The sequence below is a fragment of the Podarcis vaucheri genome, assembly GCF_965113315.1.
Source record: "Podarcis vaucheri genome assembly, chromosome: 12".
Taxonomy (NCBI): domain Eukaryota; kingdom Metazoa; phylum Chordata; class Lepidosauria; order Squamata; family Lacertidae; genus Podarcis; species Podarcis vaucheri.
This window is the reverse complement of record NC_138750.1, coordinates 36,040,013-36,057,870: the sequence shown is the minus strand read 5'-3', so window position 1 is coordinate 36,057,870 and position 17,858 is coordinate 36,040,013. Positions and strand designations below refer to the sequence as shown.

General features: G+C 41.1%; 1 protein-coding gene across 1 annotated transcript; it reads right to left on the bottom strand.

Annotated features, from left to right (window-relative positions):
- Window positions 1-5,232: 5,232 nt before the first annotated feature.
- Window positions 5,233-17,291, bottom strand: PDK4 (pyruvate dehydrogenase kinase 4). Its single transcript, XM_082193982.1, has 11 exons — window positions 17,065-17,291; window positions 13,687-13,828; window positions 12,730-12,801; window positions 12,196-12,380; window positions 11,405-11,494; window positions 10,570-10,647; window positions 9,929-10,005; window positions 9,598-9,696; window positions 8,979-9,086; window positions 8,209-8,322; window positions 5,233-7,542 (listed from the first exon to the last, which is right to left on the bottom strand). The coding sequence occupies exons 1-11, from the start codon at window positions 17,192-17,194 to the stop codon at window positions 7,399-7,401; spliced, it is 1,239 nt and encodes a 412-aa protein (XP_082050108.1). The 5' UTR covers window positions 17,195-17,291; the 3' UTR covers window positions 5,233-7,398.
- Window positions 17,292-17,858: the final 567 nt, after the last annotated feature.

Sequence of the window (17,858 nt, the reverse complement as noted above, 5' to 3'; positions counted from 1 at the left end):
TTAAGTAAATCTTGGTATGTTGTTGTAGGGAAGAAAAAAGAAAAACAAGAGTCTTGTGGCAGCTTAAAGAATAACAGATTTATTGCAGCTTTGCCTTGCGTGGAATGGAGCCAGCTTTGTTACTGAACTGGAACAAAGAGGGACAAATAAAGGGTGGATAGAAAATGGACGGAAAGTTAGAACACATTAGGTGAACTGGGCCCCAAATTAACATATATATTGTCAGTGCTATTTTTCTAGAAAAAGAGGTGACAGAACTCATCGTGAAACACCTCCCTTGTTCTCTTAGAATGCCAATGGTGCCCACCTGAGAGGTGCTGGAACTGAGTTCTGGAAAAAAAGCCCTATATATTGTTATGAGTTTTTTGGAAGTAGGCTGTATGCTGAGACCCTTCTAACCCTTGGATCCAGCAAGTGGTGAGGTGATTGCCTGGGTGATGGGCCATTAGGGGGAACAAAGGAATGGGGCTCTGTGTGAAATGGCAAATGGGTTGGGGCATCCTCCCCCAACTCACAGATAGTTAGAAAGACAGCCAGAGTTTAGAGTTGAAAGTGGCAATGATGCGAGCTAGAGAAAAAGCAGCAAGCTGAAGAGAGAGTCAGAGTGATGTTTGATTTCTGTTTGAATTCAAGGCTTTGACTAAGGGAGAAACAGGACCCTTTGGGGGTGTTAAGACTGGGAAACCTTCCATCGCTGCCTCAGGTTGCATATATGTGTTAATAAACCATATGTCAAAATGACACCCTAGTCTCTGCTGTATCTCATCCCCAAAGGGAAACAGGAACCCGGGGAAAGCGCCTGGAATCCCTGGAATCTCACACCACAATAAGCTTCCCGGGGTACTGGCAGTGGAGACTGGTGGATTGGGGCGAGTGGGGTTCTGCCTTACCAACTTCAGTCTACCCTCAGCTATCCAAGCATTCCTTTTACAGGTGAGAGGATCTTTTGTTTTCTTTCTGCCCCATTGGAAGACATGGGGCTATAGCAGACAAGAAGGCAAAGTCCCACAATTTAAAATAAAAGCTCAGAAGAGAGAGAGGTTTCTGTGAGCATATCTGCGCAGCCTGAAATCCAACATCAAAATGCAGTTCAGCATTGTTGTTTTTTCTTTTTTGAAGAAGAGCTTGTTCCGCTTCTATAACGCATCTCCTCATTTTGAATCTCGATTTCTGGGCACACTTGTATCAAGCAATGCAAAAGTCCTGCTAGCTTTGGCACAAGAAAGAGGCAGAAGGTTACCTGCCAACACCACATGGTAGCTCCATTTGTCACGTTCGATGGAGGCTGTGTGCAACTTCTGTGTTTGCCAAAAGCTTCAAGAGACACACACAGAGCTTCTGCTCAATCGATGAGTCATTGAACTACCCACTAGGTACTTTTGCGCTTCAAGCATGGTATTATTTTTCATAGCTAACTTCACTCCAGTGTGGCTGCCTCGCACTCCCTTATTGACTGAACCAAGAAAAAAACCTATATTTTCACAGTACACCCTCGGTTATTTCCCAATGGGCAGCAACACTGATGACAGAAGAATGACTCTAAAGATAAACCTTTGAATTGCCCTATATTTTTTTTTAAAAAACCTGGCTATATCAAGTGCTTCATTCTCTAATTGTTGGTTTTGGGGCCCTGACTCTCATATAGAATTATGGGGTCCTTGCATTGAGATGTTAGGCTTTCTTCCATCACTGTTGTGAAACTTACAGCAGGTGGTGGTGATTTCTAGGTTATGGAGAATGGGGCCAAATGAAAGATCCTTGCAATGCAATATTATAGGAATACACTCATTACAACAAGCTCAGAAGCCTCTGAGATTGCCGTTCAGGGATGAGTAGACTGTGGTCCTCCAAAGGGTGGTGGACTATAACTCCCAAGATCCCTGGCTACTCTGGCTGGAGCTGATGGAAGGAGTTGGAGCCCAACAACGTCTGGAGGGCCACAGATTCCCCTTCCATGGTGTAGTCATGGAATTCAGTTTGGGAGGAGCAATATGGACTTGGTTCCATTGCTGCACCTGGAAATGCAAGTTTTAGGGGTAGGCTGAAGTGCTTTATATAAATGTTGTCAAGTGAGAAAGCTCCAACCCACACTTTGAAAAAAAGTATATGTTCTAACAAGGCTAATTGTCTGGAAATTGATGAAAGTCATTCAGTTGCCCCCTGAAGAAGGCTGCAATGTGACATTATGGTAAGCCATGGTTTATTGTGATGGGAATGAGCCAACACGCTCTCCCCAGTCCACAGACTTAAGGACTCCCCACTTTCATCTTCCTGGCATGGCTACCAGCAAAAGTTTCCTGATTAATTACAGTTTAGGATTCTGCTTGAACCCCAAAATGTGGCTAATCTTAACTATGGTTTGTTTGAAACAAGCCAGCTCTATAAACTAGTTCGAAGATGGTTTGTTTCAAATAAAGTTTGATTTAAAAAAGGACTAAATAAAGTTTGTTGGGTTCAGATGACACAGCAAGCTGTGGTTAATCAAACATGCAAGTGGAAACTTCTAAACCTCTCCACGTGGATGGGAAACATTCACCCAGGAAGTGACTAGACTACCGTAATTTCTTTCATGCTGAATAATGGTTTACAACCACCAGAGAGCCCTATGAATCAAAAGACATTAGGCATATTGGCTGACATCTTAACCTGCAGCTTTGAATGTGGCTGACTCTGAATGTTGTTCTGTTTGTTTGGGCAGGGAGTGGTGGTCATCGGCTCATTATCCAGCGGGGAGCATATTGATGTAGGGTTGTCACCTGCTGAATACAAGTCAAGGTACCAATTTGAATTCATTTAATTAGTAGTATGGGCAACATGGCTTTAGCCTGACAGCATGGTTTAGCCCATGGGTAGGCAAACTAAGGCCTGGGGGCCAGATCCAGCCCAATCGCCTTCTAAATCCGGCCAGCAGATGGTCTGGGAATCAGTGGGTTTTTACATGAGTAGAATGTGTGGTTTTATTTAAATGCATCTCTGGGTTATTTGTGGTGCATAGGAATTCATTCATTTCCCCCCAAAAATATAGTCCAGCCTGCCACAAGGTATGCAGGACAGTGAACTGGCCCCCTGCTGAAAAAGTTTGCTAAATAGGAACAAGGTGGCCCCCAACTAAAGCTCAGGGTTCTGTATCATAGATTCGCTGTCTGGCCTTGGGCATTTTTGTGGGGTGTGAAACACAGAGCAGTCAAATACAGCATTCCTAGAGTGGACGTCTAGGGGATGTCTGGACCAGCCAGTCGGAACCCACAATTTTATATTTCTAGTCTGTTTCCCATCTGGGAAGCAGAAACAGCAGCAACCTAGAAGGATGATGTTGCTGTTTGTGTGTGGTGTGTGTGTACACCTGTTGTCAGGATCCAAAAGAAACCCACATATTGAAAAAGAACTTTGCAATGAATTATTCCTGAATTTGCTGAATCAAGTGGCACACACTTGTATACTTTGAACCCCACTCATCCCTGCCCACTCTCCTTTAAGCTAGCTATTACAGCTGTTATCTGGAGATATTGCCCCAGGAAGGTGGTGTTCCTAAGCTGCCTTATCTGAAAGTTTCCCTTTATGTAACCTAGTTACATAAGGTGATGTAACAAGACCTTTTTTAAAAAATGAGTTCCTTGAAAGTTTGCAAAGCAAACAAGTGCACGGCAAAGGGCAAAGTATTTCTAATCAAAAGGTAGGCACTATATAAAGCAGAGAGAGAGGCTGTGAACAGCTGTAGAATAAGCCTTAGAAACTAATTTCAAGTTATGATTGTGCAATGTATACATAGATTGATGAACTGTTTGCACAGGACTTTTGAAAAACTGGCAAGGACTTACATGGTCCTTAAAGGGAGAAAGATTTTATAGTTTAAAGTTTTTTTAGTAGTACATGAGAAGAATTCTTCTTTGTTTCTGTTGAGACCCAGTCCAAATTTGGCAAAACAAGTTCCTTGTTTTTAAATTTGCTGGATTTTCTCCACCAAACAAGCCTGGGAAGACTTCTGTCAGGCCTTAACTTTTATACTACTGCTTAACCAATACTCTAATTCTTGATATTGTTTATGGCTCTCTTTTTCCTTTCAGCATTCTGAGAGCAGTGCTTACTTTCTAAAACAATGGGTGCTAGAGCTCAAGACATTCTAAACACCCACCCACCTCTAAAAATAATGGCTCAATGTAGTTAAGTAGCAGACATTTTCCTCTACTTCAGATGGGCCCCCTGACATTCAAAACCAGCTCCAGGGCTGTCATGACATTCTGGTTATCTGCTCCCACAAGAGATTATGCCCCCAATATAATAGTGTGGGATGAGTAGGAACTGTCTCTAGTTTTGCATCGGCAAGGGCAGTTGTGGGATTTACGGCTCTCTTAAATGAGTCTGTACACCAAGACAAATTGGACTCTGAACAAAACGTTGCAGCATATCACAACCCCCAAAGAGGAATTCTCCAAACCCACAACAGGAATTCTCTAGTTCAGAACGTGGGAGCTGGGATTGACTTTTTCTTTTTGCACATCATGAGACTTTTCCGTGGATAGTGCTACAAAGCTGGGGTTTACATGCTGCCTGTGAACAAAATGATCATTTATACCATACATAGTGAGCAGGTGAGGATGTTGGCACATGGCAAATTGAAAGTGTATTGGCTTTAGCTTTGCCTTCCTTCAAGACATCCTTGCGTGGGGACAGGGTCGTTGTATGCTGTGAGTTTAAAAAATATTTCCCTAATCCTCATTCCCTCCCTCCTGCAGTTACTGTAAATTATTAGGAGGCTGAGTAAGTGGGTTGTGTCTTCCCCATTTATTTCCATACCCCAACATTCCATTATATCCAGAAGCCTCAAAAAAAAAATTCAAGGTCTTTTGGGGTGCTTTTTCTCTTTTCATTTACAAAAACTATACACCTGCATAGTTGAGGAACTGCCCAACCATGTAGACAGAAACCACTACCTTAGTTTTGCTTCCAGACTGCTAAGCACTCAGCTACTAGAGTTCACTGTTTGAGAGAAGTGACAGTGTTACTGTTTACAAGCTATAGAATAGCAGTAATAACTGAGCAACAACTAGAAATAAACTGTTGGACCAAAAATGGAAGCAATAATGTCTGCCCCCCCCAATAACAAGGACATGTAATTTAAAAAAATGGATAGACTAAAAAATGAAATGCAGACTTAGAAATCAATCATGTAACAGGCAATCCATTGCTTGCATGATTTAAGAGGAGGGTGGAGAAGAAAAGAGTCAAGCAGTATTTTAAAAAAACACCACAATTTTATTAAAAATCTTATAATACATCTTGAGTACACCTGAACTCGAAGGCACACTGTGGAAGAAATAATTCAGTCTTCAAAAATTTGGGGTTTTTTACACTGCATTTTTCACTTTGTACTGAGCATAAAACAGCACCAAAAGCTTATTTTGCTCAAAGTCAATGGCATACTTAGGCTTGCCTTTACTGCAGCCATATAATTCAGCCAAAGGAATTCTAGTATCCATTTAGCATGATAATATGGTCTGTGACAGAAAGATGGCACCTTTGGTTCTTTTCAGAAACACTGCATAGACTGACAGTATAGGTTATTAAAACAGTAAAACAACTCATCTTTAGCAGATTGTATGCACTGCATGAAAGGCACAAATTCTATCACAGTTATCCAAACATTATGGGTGAACATATGCGGATGATATTTGAATGACATTCATCTTGTTATCTAATGCTGCCACTGTGATAACACCATAACACTAAACTTAATGCACAGCATTAAGACCTCACCCCTTAGTTCTTCATCTCAAGTATGCAATAGCAATTAGCATGTCACCTACACACTTGTTTCCTCACAATAAAGCATATACAAATAGGCACTGCAGCAGAACAAAAATCTTCAGCATTTCCCAAAACTGAACTACAATGACAACAGGAAGGAACAAAAACATCCAATACTCCAGCAATGTTAGCTGTTAAGCCTTTTGTTGGTACAGGTTACCAACTGCACATAATAGCCTCACATGGCTGGGATTACCAATTCAACTGAACCCAATGTCCACAGCAAAAATGGACATCAGCAAATGTGGGAGCTTCATTGCTGTCCACAACTGAGCAGACACTAAATCTCCACAGATAGCAATCATTTTGAACATAAAGTAGTTTTAGCTCTTTAGCACATTATTGCTTTTTAAAAAAAGAAAAAAAGAAGACTGACCTGGATTGTCACTAGCTGGGCCCTGATCAAATTCTCTGCCTTTTAGCAGCACAATTTGGAATGGAATATTCTCCCGATGCTCTCTTCACAAAAAGAGACTCTGCCACCCTCGTTCTTTGCAGTTACACAAAGAAATAGTATTTCTCACAGCTGTTCCTTACACAGTTTCGATACAGGCACAGTATCTTCCACAACCTGTTTTATCATCACATCCCTGCAAATTGTCTCAAGAGTAATCTTAACATTTACAGCATTGAAAGTCACATTTTTTTTCTTTAAATTGAGCCGTGGCAGGTGGCCCCCAAATTAAGATACATTATTCAAATTTACACCCTGAAAACATAGTTGGGTGTGCACACACATACATAGTAACAGTACCATTTAGAGAACTCATCTCCCCTCTCACAAACAGCTTCATATCCTGCTCAATGACTTGCAATTTAAGTATCTTTAAAATACGCTATTTGTACTGCTGCTCCCTCACTGTATTGAGCTGTGAGCCATACACCAAGAAACAGCTAATAAACTTTTATCTTCACAATATCTAACCGTCACTTCCTTGACATCACTTTAAGATTCTTCTCCAAGAAGAGCAAAATCTCAGCATTAGAAAAGCAATGAAAACGCTATACATAAATACAGCTATTTTACATTTAAAAATTCAAGTAATGTTCACCATTTGGAGCAAGTTTAGAAATATGCAACTTTCAGCATTGCACTCTTGATCAAGCCAAACAACTGCAGTCAAGGTAGCCTGTTGTCGGTGCTCTTTCAACTAGACTTTGTCGGTTGAGCATGTCAAATATACTTAAAGTCATAATTTTGTAATAGGATGAAATACCTACTGACTGGATTAGGGGGAAATTGATGTGTACTGGAGTTCAACCACAACATAACGTTTTTTGAATATTAACAAGTCCCACCTCAGAAGTCTGAAAACATTAGTACTTGGGAGTGCTAATTTAAATTTCAAAAAGCTAAAAAGAAATGATGTGCACATCTTTCTATGCATTTTGATTCTCCTAACATATCAGTTATCATTAGACATGCTGTAGTACAAATACAGTACATGCAGTCTATGCTGTAATCATGTGTTCCATATAATTTCTTCTCTTGCTAAATCCTGGTATAGAAGAGAAATGACTTCTATTCGTTTCATTAGTCCTATCTGAAACATTGGTTTGATCCATTTTCAGTGTTCTGGAGAAATGCAGATTTCATGCAGCTGCAGTCTGCCTTGACATATTCTTTGGTTCTTTACTTGGAACACACCAATCATCTGCTTCTATAGTGGTTTGATAATGCTTCGAAACAGACTTGTTGAAAACAGGAAGTTTCTCTACAGAGTCTGTGGAAAGGGCCTGGAAAGCAAGACCAAATATAGTGAGATTACACCATTATTATCAGTGTAGTAAACTGATTTTTTTACTGAGCCTAGTTATGAGCAAACATACAGCCTGGAACAGGTTTGATTCAAAGTTTGAGACTTGATTGTTCTGCCAAGCTTTTGAGACTGAAGTTTATGATGGACTGCACTTATAACAATCTTAAAGATAGAACACTAACTGATAATACAGGAATGACAAGTAGTGAGAGAGACTAAACTTAGTATTTGTGGGAAAAGCAAAGTCAGATTATTTTTAATGTGAAGGTGGCCAATCTACGTTTATTAAGAACTCTCATTTTGGCACATACTTTCAATTATTTTTGCTTTTTTAAAAAAGTACAATGTGAAGTATCACATTGTAATACTTCCATATTTCTATAAAATAGCCAAGATGGCTTGTAATCCAAAGAATAAAATAACTTACAATGACCTACTTAGACAAAGGCAACAGCAGTCTTTTGAAGAGCATATTCTGCAAAGACTTGCTGGTGACTAATGTACAGTTGATACAAAGTACTGTCTTTAAAGTAATAAAGCTCAAGTTACTAATAAATAAAAACAAACTTGATTCAAATAAGCTGGTGATAGGCACAGTTGCAACACTACAAAATTATTGGGATTGGGAATGGGCAGAACATACCTTTAAGTAGATGAGAGCATCTGTTCCATAACCAGAGATGGAACACAGATGGAGGTCACCATGGAAGTATTTAGCATACAGGCGAGAAATGGGTAAGCCATAACCAAAACCAGCCTAGAAAGAAATGAGGCATTTTGTTAATTGGAACGATGGGGTCCTTGTACAGTACAAGTGTCATACTGTGTAGATCCTATTGGTATGGAGTCCCAATGAAAAATGATGTGCTCTACAATGAGTCTTCACAGGAGAAATATGAGGAAAGAAAGTTCTCTCCTGTATAATGCAGTCGTAGTTTGCATTATAAACAAAGGCAATCTAAAATAATGCAACACTACTGATCTAGTTTCGGAAGCTCCTCAGTGGTTGCTTGTCTACATAATTAGTAATGCTGAACAGAAAGGGGAAGAGGTGGAAATACATGCCCAGTATCGGGTCACTATCAGGTCTGGAAGAGGTAAACCTGCGTATAAATTGTACACACCAAACTACAGGTGGGGGCTCAGAACACGATACTCATCTCCTCCCAATATAGAAACCCTGATGCGTACCCCCATCGAGAGTCTGAATTGGTGCAATTGGAACAAGGCTGTTTCTATGAACTGGAAGCAATAAGCATGGTTGAGTCACTACAGATATCGGGCGTGCTTACGTGCACACCTGGAAGCATTGTTTTTGTCAATGAACTCAGAAGCCAAGTCCTTGACAAGAACAAGGGCAGCTACAAAGACTCAGCTCTCTTACAGCTTAATTCTTATAGCTTCATTTCTTACCAGAGGAGTAGAATTCTTTTCCATCACAGGCTTTGGTGCTGTAGAATATGTGTAGCTGAAGAGGCTTTCTATTTTTCTCACTGGAACACCACCCCCTCTATCAGATATCTAGTTGAGAACACACACAAAAGGTATTAAATGCATGTTTCTAATCCTTGTTAAAGTATCACTAATGCCCGCACAAAGCCACTAAATCATTTCTGCTTTAAGGATCATCCTGTATCAAATTTGCTTATCTTTTTCTTAATCATATTCTGTCCAAAACAGTATTTGGCTAGCGACAGCTTGCTGTAATTTCCAAAGGCTTGACTATTTGTAATTTTGCTGCAATTCACTGCCCATCTATTCCACACCAAATCTTTTTAAACCTATGAGACTCCGGATGCTTCCAGACGGTCACTATTTTGGGGTGAGATTCAGTCACATACTGGCAATACAGAAAGTGCTAGAGGAAATGTATGGGAAGAGTGAGATAATGCTGGTGATACAACATCATTTAACCTCCTCACAAACAAATCAGGAAAAATGCTCAATAAACAGGTTGTCTGGAAGTGCCCCATCTGTAAGTTTATATTATATGTTGCACCTATTGTATTGGGGGAAAAGGCTTGTAAGATACCTTAATTGACAGGTCTTCCTTTCCAAGTACAACGGTCACCTCAACTGGATCAAGGGAAGGTTTGTTTTCCTGGTGTTCAACTGTTGCTCTCATTGCATTCTAGAAGAAAGAATCAGGAGGACTTAATTCAATCTGAGGCGCTCTAATATTTGCTATTTTTAATTCCAGTCAATATACTAATGTAACATTAGATTTCTATCCCACTTCTTCCTTCCAAAAGAGTCCAAGGCATCAAGCAGAATAGTAAAAACAGTGCTGAACAAATGCTGCTGCTAATGCACACATAAATATGGAGACGAAAAATGAATGTTTCATAATTGCAAACACAAACCTTGAAAAGTTCAAACAGCATGTGAAAGAGGTGGGATGGTACATATACTATGTGGATAGGCTGTCCAGCTGCCTTTCCTGCAGGAAGATGCACAAACAATAATCAGCACACTGCCGCTATTCAACTTCAAACAATTGTTATTGTGTGTCCACAATAAATGCTTTTAATTAAGATCTGTGCATTTAACACTGCATCCTGAAATTTGTTATCCTTTATTATTCTATAGTACTGTAGTTATGAATGTTCTTGTTTTGCAGAAGTTTGTATTGTGCTGAAGAAGTACAAACTTCTTGCAATCCGTCCTTCATGAGAAAAAACATTCTTGAACTATTATAATAATGGTGGATTTGCAGCTAAGCTAATTTTCTTCTTTTGATTTCTTTTAAGGAAATGCTGGTGCTAACCCTATCAGAATTACTACATGTACATGTGCTCAATCAATTCTGGCATATTGCATCATATTTATTGGGGGTGGCAAAGGTGAATGAAAGTAACCGTGCAAATTTAGCACTTTCTCAAGGGGGAAAAATGGTAAGCCTCCAATTCTAGACAAGTGGGTCAGCAGTAAGAGCAAAAAGCTTCTAAAGAGGAGAAACCAAAGTGCTACTCTGATATGGTGGAAAAGAGGAAAATGCACTCACCATTCACTTGAGTAAGCTTTAAGTCTGGAGAAGCGAAATAGTATTGGTCACAAAGCATCTGGGCACTCTGGAAAGCATCTGGAAAAAATGAAGCACAATTTAACACAAACTCTTATGCATCATTAGGTATATCCTAGATACTAGGCTACTCCAGGCTGTGCTCTCTAGCATTGAAATAAAGCTTCTATATATACAGAAAGCTGAATTATAACTGTCAGCATTAAGGCACAGAATGCCACTGAAATATCCGTTACATATTACCCAAGACTTCTAACTGCACATGTCTGTCATGTGGAAATCAACAGATCTTGCATGCAGCGGACTGAATAGGGCTGTACTCAACAGAAATGCAATGCCACCTGACTGCATGAGAAAATTCTGATGACCCGTTAAAAACAGGCATTCCACCCTTCATTCACTCACTACTGAATGTAAAAGTGTGCAACTTGCCAGGATCCCTGTCTCATGACGGTCAGAATATGCAGGTAGGTATACACATGAACATATGGAGTTGTCTTATACCATAGTACAATTGACTCTTCCACCTTCCTAAGCACAGTTGACTCTGACTGGCAGAGGCTCTCCAGGGTTTTAGGAAGAATCTTTTCCCAGCCCCACCTGAAGACACATGAGAAGGCACATGGGGCCTTCTGCACACAAGGGAAATGCTACAGTCCTTCCCCAAAATATTCTGCACTTAGATGTGAAGCCAGGATACTCATGAAAGACTGATAATTCTTTCACTTTCTTAAACTGGTAATGCACCTAAGAAAAGGACATATTCTCTACACATAGCTGAAGCCACCAGGGGATGCTGACAATTTCATATACGTACCATGCACCAAATCCACAACGTCACAGCAAGGGTCAATGCATCCAATGTGCTTTGGATTACCCACATTGTTATTGTTATCAAAAATAAGCGCTGTTGAAATAAAAGACAAAATGATCAATTTTTTTCAGGTTGCTCAACGTAATTCGTTACAGCTATCTAAAGGATTATTTTTAGCAATAATAAAAAGTACAAAGTGCCACCTTTTGGAAATTCCTCCCGAACTTCAATTCCACCTTTTAAAACCCTGTAATGTCGGGGACAATCCGGACGTATGGCAGCCCTGTCTTATCTCTCCTTCCCACAAGAGCTCATGGTGACATAGAAGGGACTATCCAACTTTATATTTATAACTGCTCTGTAAGGGATGATGGGCCAAGGGTCAGTGATTTGCTGAAGGCCATCTAGTGAGCTTCATTGCTGAACTAGGTTTTATCTGCTATTCTATCTACTACAGTGAAGTGCATTGGCATTTACATTTTTCTAGTCTGGAGGCATCTGTATCACAATGCATTTCCCCTTGTGTGTAGTACTTTACCAGGTTTTAGTACTGGAGTTGTTATGTACACACATTTCATTGCTTTTTGGCTATACTGTTTATTACCTAACTACTTTCTGCATTTGACCCTTGTTCTCCCTCTCATAATAATTTATATCATTTACACTTGTCATTTTTCTTTTTACAACCAGCAAAGATAAATGATTAATAAAATCCACAGTTCATCAAATATTTCTAAGAATGTTTGACAAAAACATTAAAATCAACTTGTCAAAGGGATGGAAAAACAACTTACTGTGCTGGTTTATTAACATTCGAATAGATATCCGGTTCATGTAAAAGCGATCCAAGAAGTACTGGATGTTTTGATTGATGAATGGGTCCATCTTGGAAGAATCTCTGTATTCTAGAACCCCTTGTGCCATTGTGGGCACTACATCATGGTGCCGATTTCGGACTTTGACAATGGCATCTATGAAACTGGGAAGGGGGGGATAACTTTAGACTTGGCCTATCTGACGAAGGCAGCAAAGCAAAACTGAAATAAGTTATTTTTTTCACCATTCATTCTGTCAAGATAATTGAAGCATCTTAATGTTATCTTGACAGTTTATAATTTATTGCTGACTTATTTTATTTCAATGTGCCATTTTTTGCAGTATCAGGTGTCAGTTAGCTATACTGTTAAAAGCTTTTGATCATTATCATATGATCAGTAGTCTCTGTATTCTGAACTGAATAATGTTCATGCTTAGTTGAGCAACCTATCAAGTCAGCTGTTACTGTGAAGCAAGTAAAGCTACTAACAACACAACTCATAAGAACTTACTTTGATAGAACTTTGTGGTCATCTGATTTTTTGTCATGGAACTCCACTAGCTCCATTAGGCTTTCAACATACCTGTTAATATACAAAGTAAACCATGAATTATTCATACAGGCCAGGGAAAGTTGACTGGAGAGATAAGATTGCTTTAGCAATTCAGTAACTCGGTGACCTCAAGTAGAAGGCAAACTATGAGCAAACAGACTACTAGGACTTCAGTTAAGTTTAGGAGTAGAAAAATATATTTTAAATTCCTATGTGCCTGCCTCAATGTTTGTATGCATGCCTCTTAAGCTATCTCCAGCTCACTATTATATTTTTTTTTAAAATGTTTGTGGTATCAGTTGGTATACAGCATTGCACATACCAAGGACGCAAACAATGCCACCAAATCTGTGCACAAACACAGCAGCTGTTAAAACGCAGTTCCTTTATCTTGATTGTGCAGAATGTCATCATTATAACACTACATGGGCAGAAGACAATTATCTGAGGCTTCACAGCATCTTAGTTCACATTTAACAAGCAGCCACGGCAGCTATAAAATGACTACAGAGGATGCCATAGTTGTGCGTCCAGCACGTCCTTTTCTATGCTATGGCCTTGATATAATGACCTGCATTTTACTAGCAACCTGTCAAGCTTCAAATACAGTGGTACCTCTAGTGACGAACTTAATTCGTTCCGGAGGTCCGTTCTTAACGTGAAATTGTTCCTAACTAGAGGCGTGCTTTTCCGTTCTCATTCTGGGGCAAAGTTCTCAACTCGAGGTAACTCTTCCAGGTTAGCGGAGTTTGTAACCTAAAGCGTTTGTAACCTGAGGCGTTTGTAACTCAAGGTACCACTGTAAAGGTTCTTGTTACTGTTGCAAAGTAAATATGAAGCTTTCTGAAATTTAAAATACAAAAGCAGGATGAAGTTGAACGTAGTAAAATGTGTTACGTAAGTTTTGCTACTTACCAACTTTTTACCAACTGTACTGAAGGAGTGCTTAACAGTCGGCTAGGGAGGAAGTCGATTTCTTTTAGGATATTTGCTAGCCTCACAGGAAGTTCATGCCGAAGAAAAGAAAAAGATGTTTTCTCGCAGGCATTAGTTGACCCTGAAAAACAAAAGCCAGCTTGTTTAAGTTGTTTTCCATATAAGCACCATAAGGAATAGCTTCAAGATATCATATGTCAACTTTATGTTATACAATCAAGTAGCTCAGCTACCAGTGCAAAATTGTGTAGCGACTGCTAGTTATTAGAACTAAAGGATGTTTTGCACAATGGCAGCAGTAAATACAAAGTACCGTATTTTTTGCACCATAACACTCACTTTTTTCCTCCTAGAAAGTAAGTGGAAATGTCTGTGCGTGTTATGGAGCGAATGCCTACGGATGACAGGGGGATCTGCTGCAGTCGTGAGCAGAGGATCCATGGTTACAGCCTGCACCAAAAAAATCACGCACCCACTGTTGCCTGGGGCCACAATGGTGCAAAAACGTGGTTACAAAGCATGGATCCACATGGATCCTCAGGATTTTTGCATTGGGCCACCCCAAACTCACCGTCAGATCACATGTCTGTGGCTGCAGCATGAACCACAAAAATCATACATCCACTGTTTCGTTTAGAATATTTTTTTTTCTTGTTTTCCTCCTCTCAAAACTATGTGCGTGTTATGGTCAGGTGCGTGTTATAGAGCGAAAAATATGGTAATCTCTGAAAATCATCAGGTGTCTTCTGCTTGTCACACATTTCCCCAATACCAATGTGCTCTTAGGGAACAGAGCTATGATATGACTTACCACAGATAAAATCAGCTATAAACTATTATTGATTTAAACCATATTATATGTAGTTACAATTTCTTGGTAAGGATTAAGAAAAAGGTCTAAGCTGCAATCATATGTGCACTTCCTTGACAGTAAATTGCACTGAACTTGGTAGGACTTAGTTCTGAGTAAACATGCACAGGACCATACTTGGGAAAAGTGGACTAGGCCACATCCCAGCTGTGTTCCACCAAGCATTCAGAAGAATGATGAACACTATCTGTCTCTTGAGATATTAACAAACAAACCCCCACAAATGCATATAAATTTCACAATGCTTTACTCTATTTTAAGTTCAACAAGTACAGTACTACTTAACATTAAGAGTATGTAATTTTAAAATGCCTTTGGCTTTTCTACAAGTTAAAATTGTCGGCCCTCACAGAAAATAGAGACGAACAAAAGCCAATCATTGCTAACCAGCCACAAGAGAAATCTGGTGAAACCACAAGCATGTATAGAAAGCTTTGGCAAAATTACTACTGCTTTAAATACGGTAATTCCTTTTAGCTGCAAGTAGCAGACCACACCTAACACACTGGCATGTGTATTTATATATCTAGCAGCTGAGTGATTAATATTTTTTTCTGCTTATAAGTTGTAAAGTTTTAAACTGTATCTACTAAATGAAAAACAGCTTTTTCTATCACACAACAGACTGACACTGATGGCTGAAGAATGACTGAATACAGTGTCAGCAATAATAAACTAACAAAGCCTACTATGGGTGGCCAGGCTAAAAGTAATAAACTGAGCAATGCTGAAAATTACTTATCCAATTAATCAGAACTAGAGGACAAAATCCTATTTTCATACTTTGTGACTTGAAGTTATTACCATTTTTTCTAGCATTTGTAATAGAACATGTGAAGCAACTTGAGCCAATGAGAATAGAGTAAACAACTATGAAGATTCCTAGAAAGCACCCTTGAAAAGCTGCCATTTTTTAAAAAAGGTAAAACTGCTTCTTTATAGATTTTAAAAGCTAACATTAAAAAGTATAGAACCAATTTCAGTGACTAAGAAAAATATAGTTTAGAAACACAGGCATGTAGACAAATGTTTACTTAGGTGAACTATTTCCAAATGCTTCACATTTGATTGCATAATAGATTTAATAAGTACCATATGAAGGGAAAGAGCATACAATGTTATTTTTATTAACTTGAGAATTCTTGTAAACTATAGTAATTTCCTGCAAAACTCTCCTTGCACATTTGCTTTCTAACAGAACCAAAATTGTTGCATAACAAAATTGTTGCATACCAAAACCACAGAGAAAAAAAGATGAAAAAAATCTATATGCTCAACAGGTTGACAGTTCCATGGAGCTCTGTGCAGTCCTAAGATATGCTAACAACAAATGAAAACTTCAGCTGGAGTACAAGGGCAAAAGATGAATAAACCAAAGGGAGTTTTGGGGATCCTTAAAGATTTGTAGTGCAAGTTTGCTCAGAAGCAAGGTTAATAGTCAGGGCTGGCCCACCAAGGTGAGGAAACCACCTTGCGCAGCATAATCCAGAGGGACAACAGATCTCAGTGTAGATCTTTATTCCCCCCTTGCACCTGATACTGATCTTCACTCACCCCTTCGTCCCTGGTGAGGAGAGAGGTCACCATTTTGTGGTTTGGCTCAGGTCCTAAAATGTCTTGGGCTGACCCTGTCAATAGTGCTCACTCCCAGAGAAGTGTACATAAGGTTGCAGCCTAAGAGATCGTGGCATAAACTCCTTTGGACTAGATCCCATAGCATCAAATGTGTGGATTGCATCAGATGAATTCACTTGATGAACCAGACTCTAGTCCACAGAAGCTGATGTAACAAAGAACTTGATTAAGCACTTTAAGGTAGCCGAGACTTGTTAGATGCACATAGCTACCCCACTGAAATTTGCTTGAATGCAAGCCAGTAAGAAAAGATGGAGATAACATTCCACACCCACCCCATCCCTCTTGGGAGCATTATCCAGAAACACACACCCCAAAGCAAAATCGTTTTCACCCTCCTTTCCCTCCTGGCCTCAGCTTACACTGCTTTGGAAGCCCAACCCATGAATACAAGGACAGAGGACCAGGGGTACCCCCCACTTAACAGAATGAGCCCCCTAATGCAACAGGACTGACTTCCCACAACTTGAAGTGAGTGGTCATAGACTTTGCTATCTTTAGCAGCTTTTGCCAACCTGGCGCCCCTCCAGATGTTGTCTGGCTGTGTTGTCTGGGGCTGGCAGTCCAACAGCATCTGGGGGGGGGGGTACCAGGCTGATCTATGGGGGAGGGGGTCCATTAAGCCTTATGGCCTCTCCACACTAAACTGCATCTCTTATACACACAGACACCCAGTCATCTCAAGCAGGACCCTACTAGGCGGTGTCCCAAAAGGCCACCTCCCATCACCAGCGACCACCTCAAAATCCACCCCACCCTTTTGCTCTGGCATTGCCCCACAGCGGCCGCCCCGTGCCGCCCCCACTCTCCCTCTCTCACACCCGCGTCGATCGCACCGCAACTGCCCTCACCGAAATCCAGGAACTGCTTGATGGACAGCGGCGACGGAGAGTAGCGGGCAAAATGCTCCACCTCTCGGGGCGCCCGCTCCCCGCCCGCCAAGGGGGCCGCGCTGCGAATCGCGATGCGAGCGGCCTTCATGGCTCCGCGGCGGCAGCGAAACGATGACCGTGAGCAACGGCTGGAGTGTATGTGTTTCTGCGCGGTTCCTCCGCTCGAACCCTTTCGCCTGGCGCCTTGCACGTGCAGCCCCTTATTTACCACTTCGAACCCTCCCTCCGGGGGGCGTGTCCGGAGCGCGAGCGCCAAGCCACGCCCCCTCTCTGGAGGCTCACTGCCCCGAGCTGGCTCTTCCCACAGCCATCTCCCCCCTTTCCAGGTATCTCGCGTGCGTGTGTGGCGACCTTTAGCCCTTCGCCGCTTGGAAGGCTCGGCTGCCGTGGGAGGAAAGGGAGAGGGGCGTGGCGGAGGAGGCGGCACAGGGAAAGTGGGTGTGTCTTTCTCTCTCTCTTGACCCACTTGCCCTTGTTTACGCGGTTGGGAGATGGAAGGACACGGTGTCATCCTCCCTCGTCCAAGTCCCGAGCCTTAGTTCTCTCCCCCCCCCGCCCCCCTCCTGCCGTTGGAGAAACCGTCAAATGACCGGCGCGAGACTGAGCGGTTGGAGTTGGGAGGGAGGGGGGGGGAGAAGAGAGAATGGAGCGCGGCCAGGCCCGCTCGTCATTGGCGGGTCGTTTTACCAGAAAGGGCCAATGGGAAGGCTGTATCCGTACTGTGGGCGCTTTGACTTCGGGCGGGCCTCGGG

What these genes read in the sequence shown, in the direction of transcription:
- PDK4 (XM_082193982.1), bottom strand. Translation starts at nt 17,194, where the DNA reads ATGAAGGCCGCTCGCATCGCGATTCGCAGCGCGGCCCCCTTGGCGGGC. An exon ending in CGTTGTGGATTTGGTGCATG is followed by an intron (nt 10,648 to 11,404) that starts GTACGTATATGA and finishes CATTTTTTCCAG; the next exon opens with ATGCTTTCCAGAGTGCCCAG. An exon ending in ATGCTCTCATCTACTTAAAG is followed by an intron (nt 7,543 to 8,208) that starts GTATGTTCTGCC and finishes CTTGCTTTCCAG; the next exon opens with GCCCTTTCCACAGACTCTGT.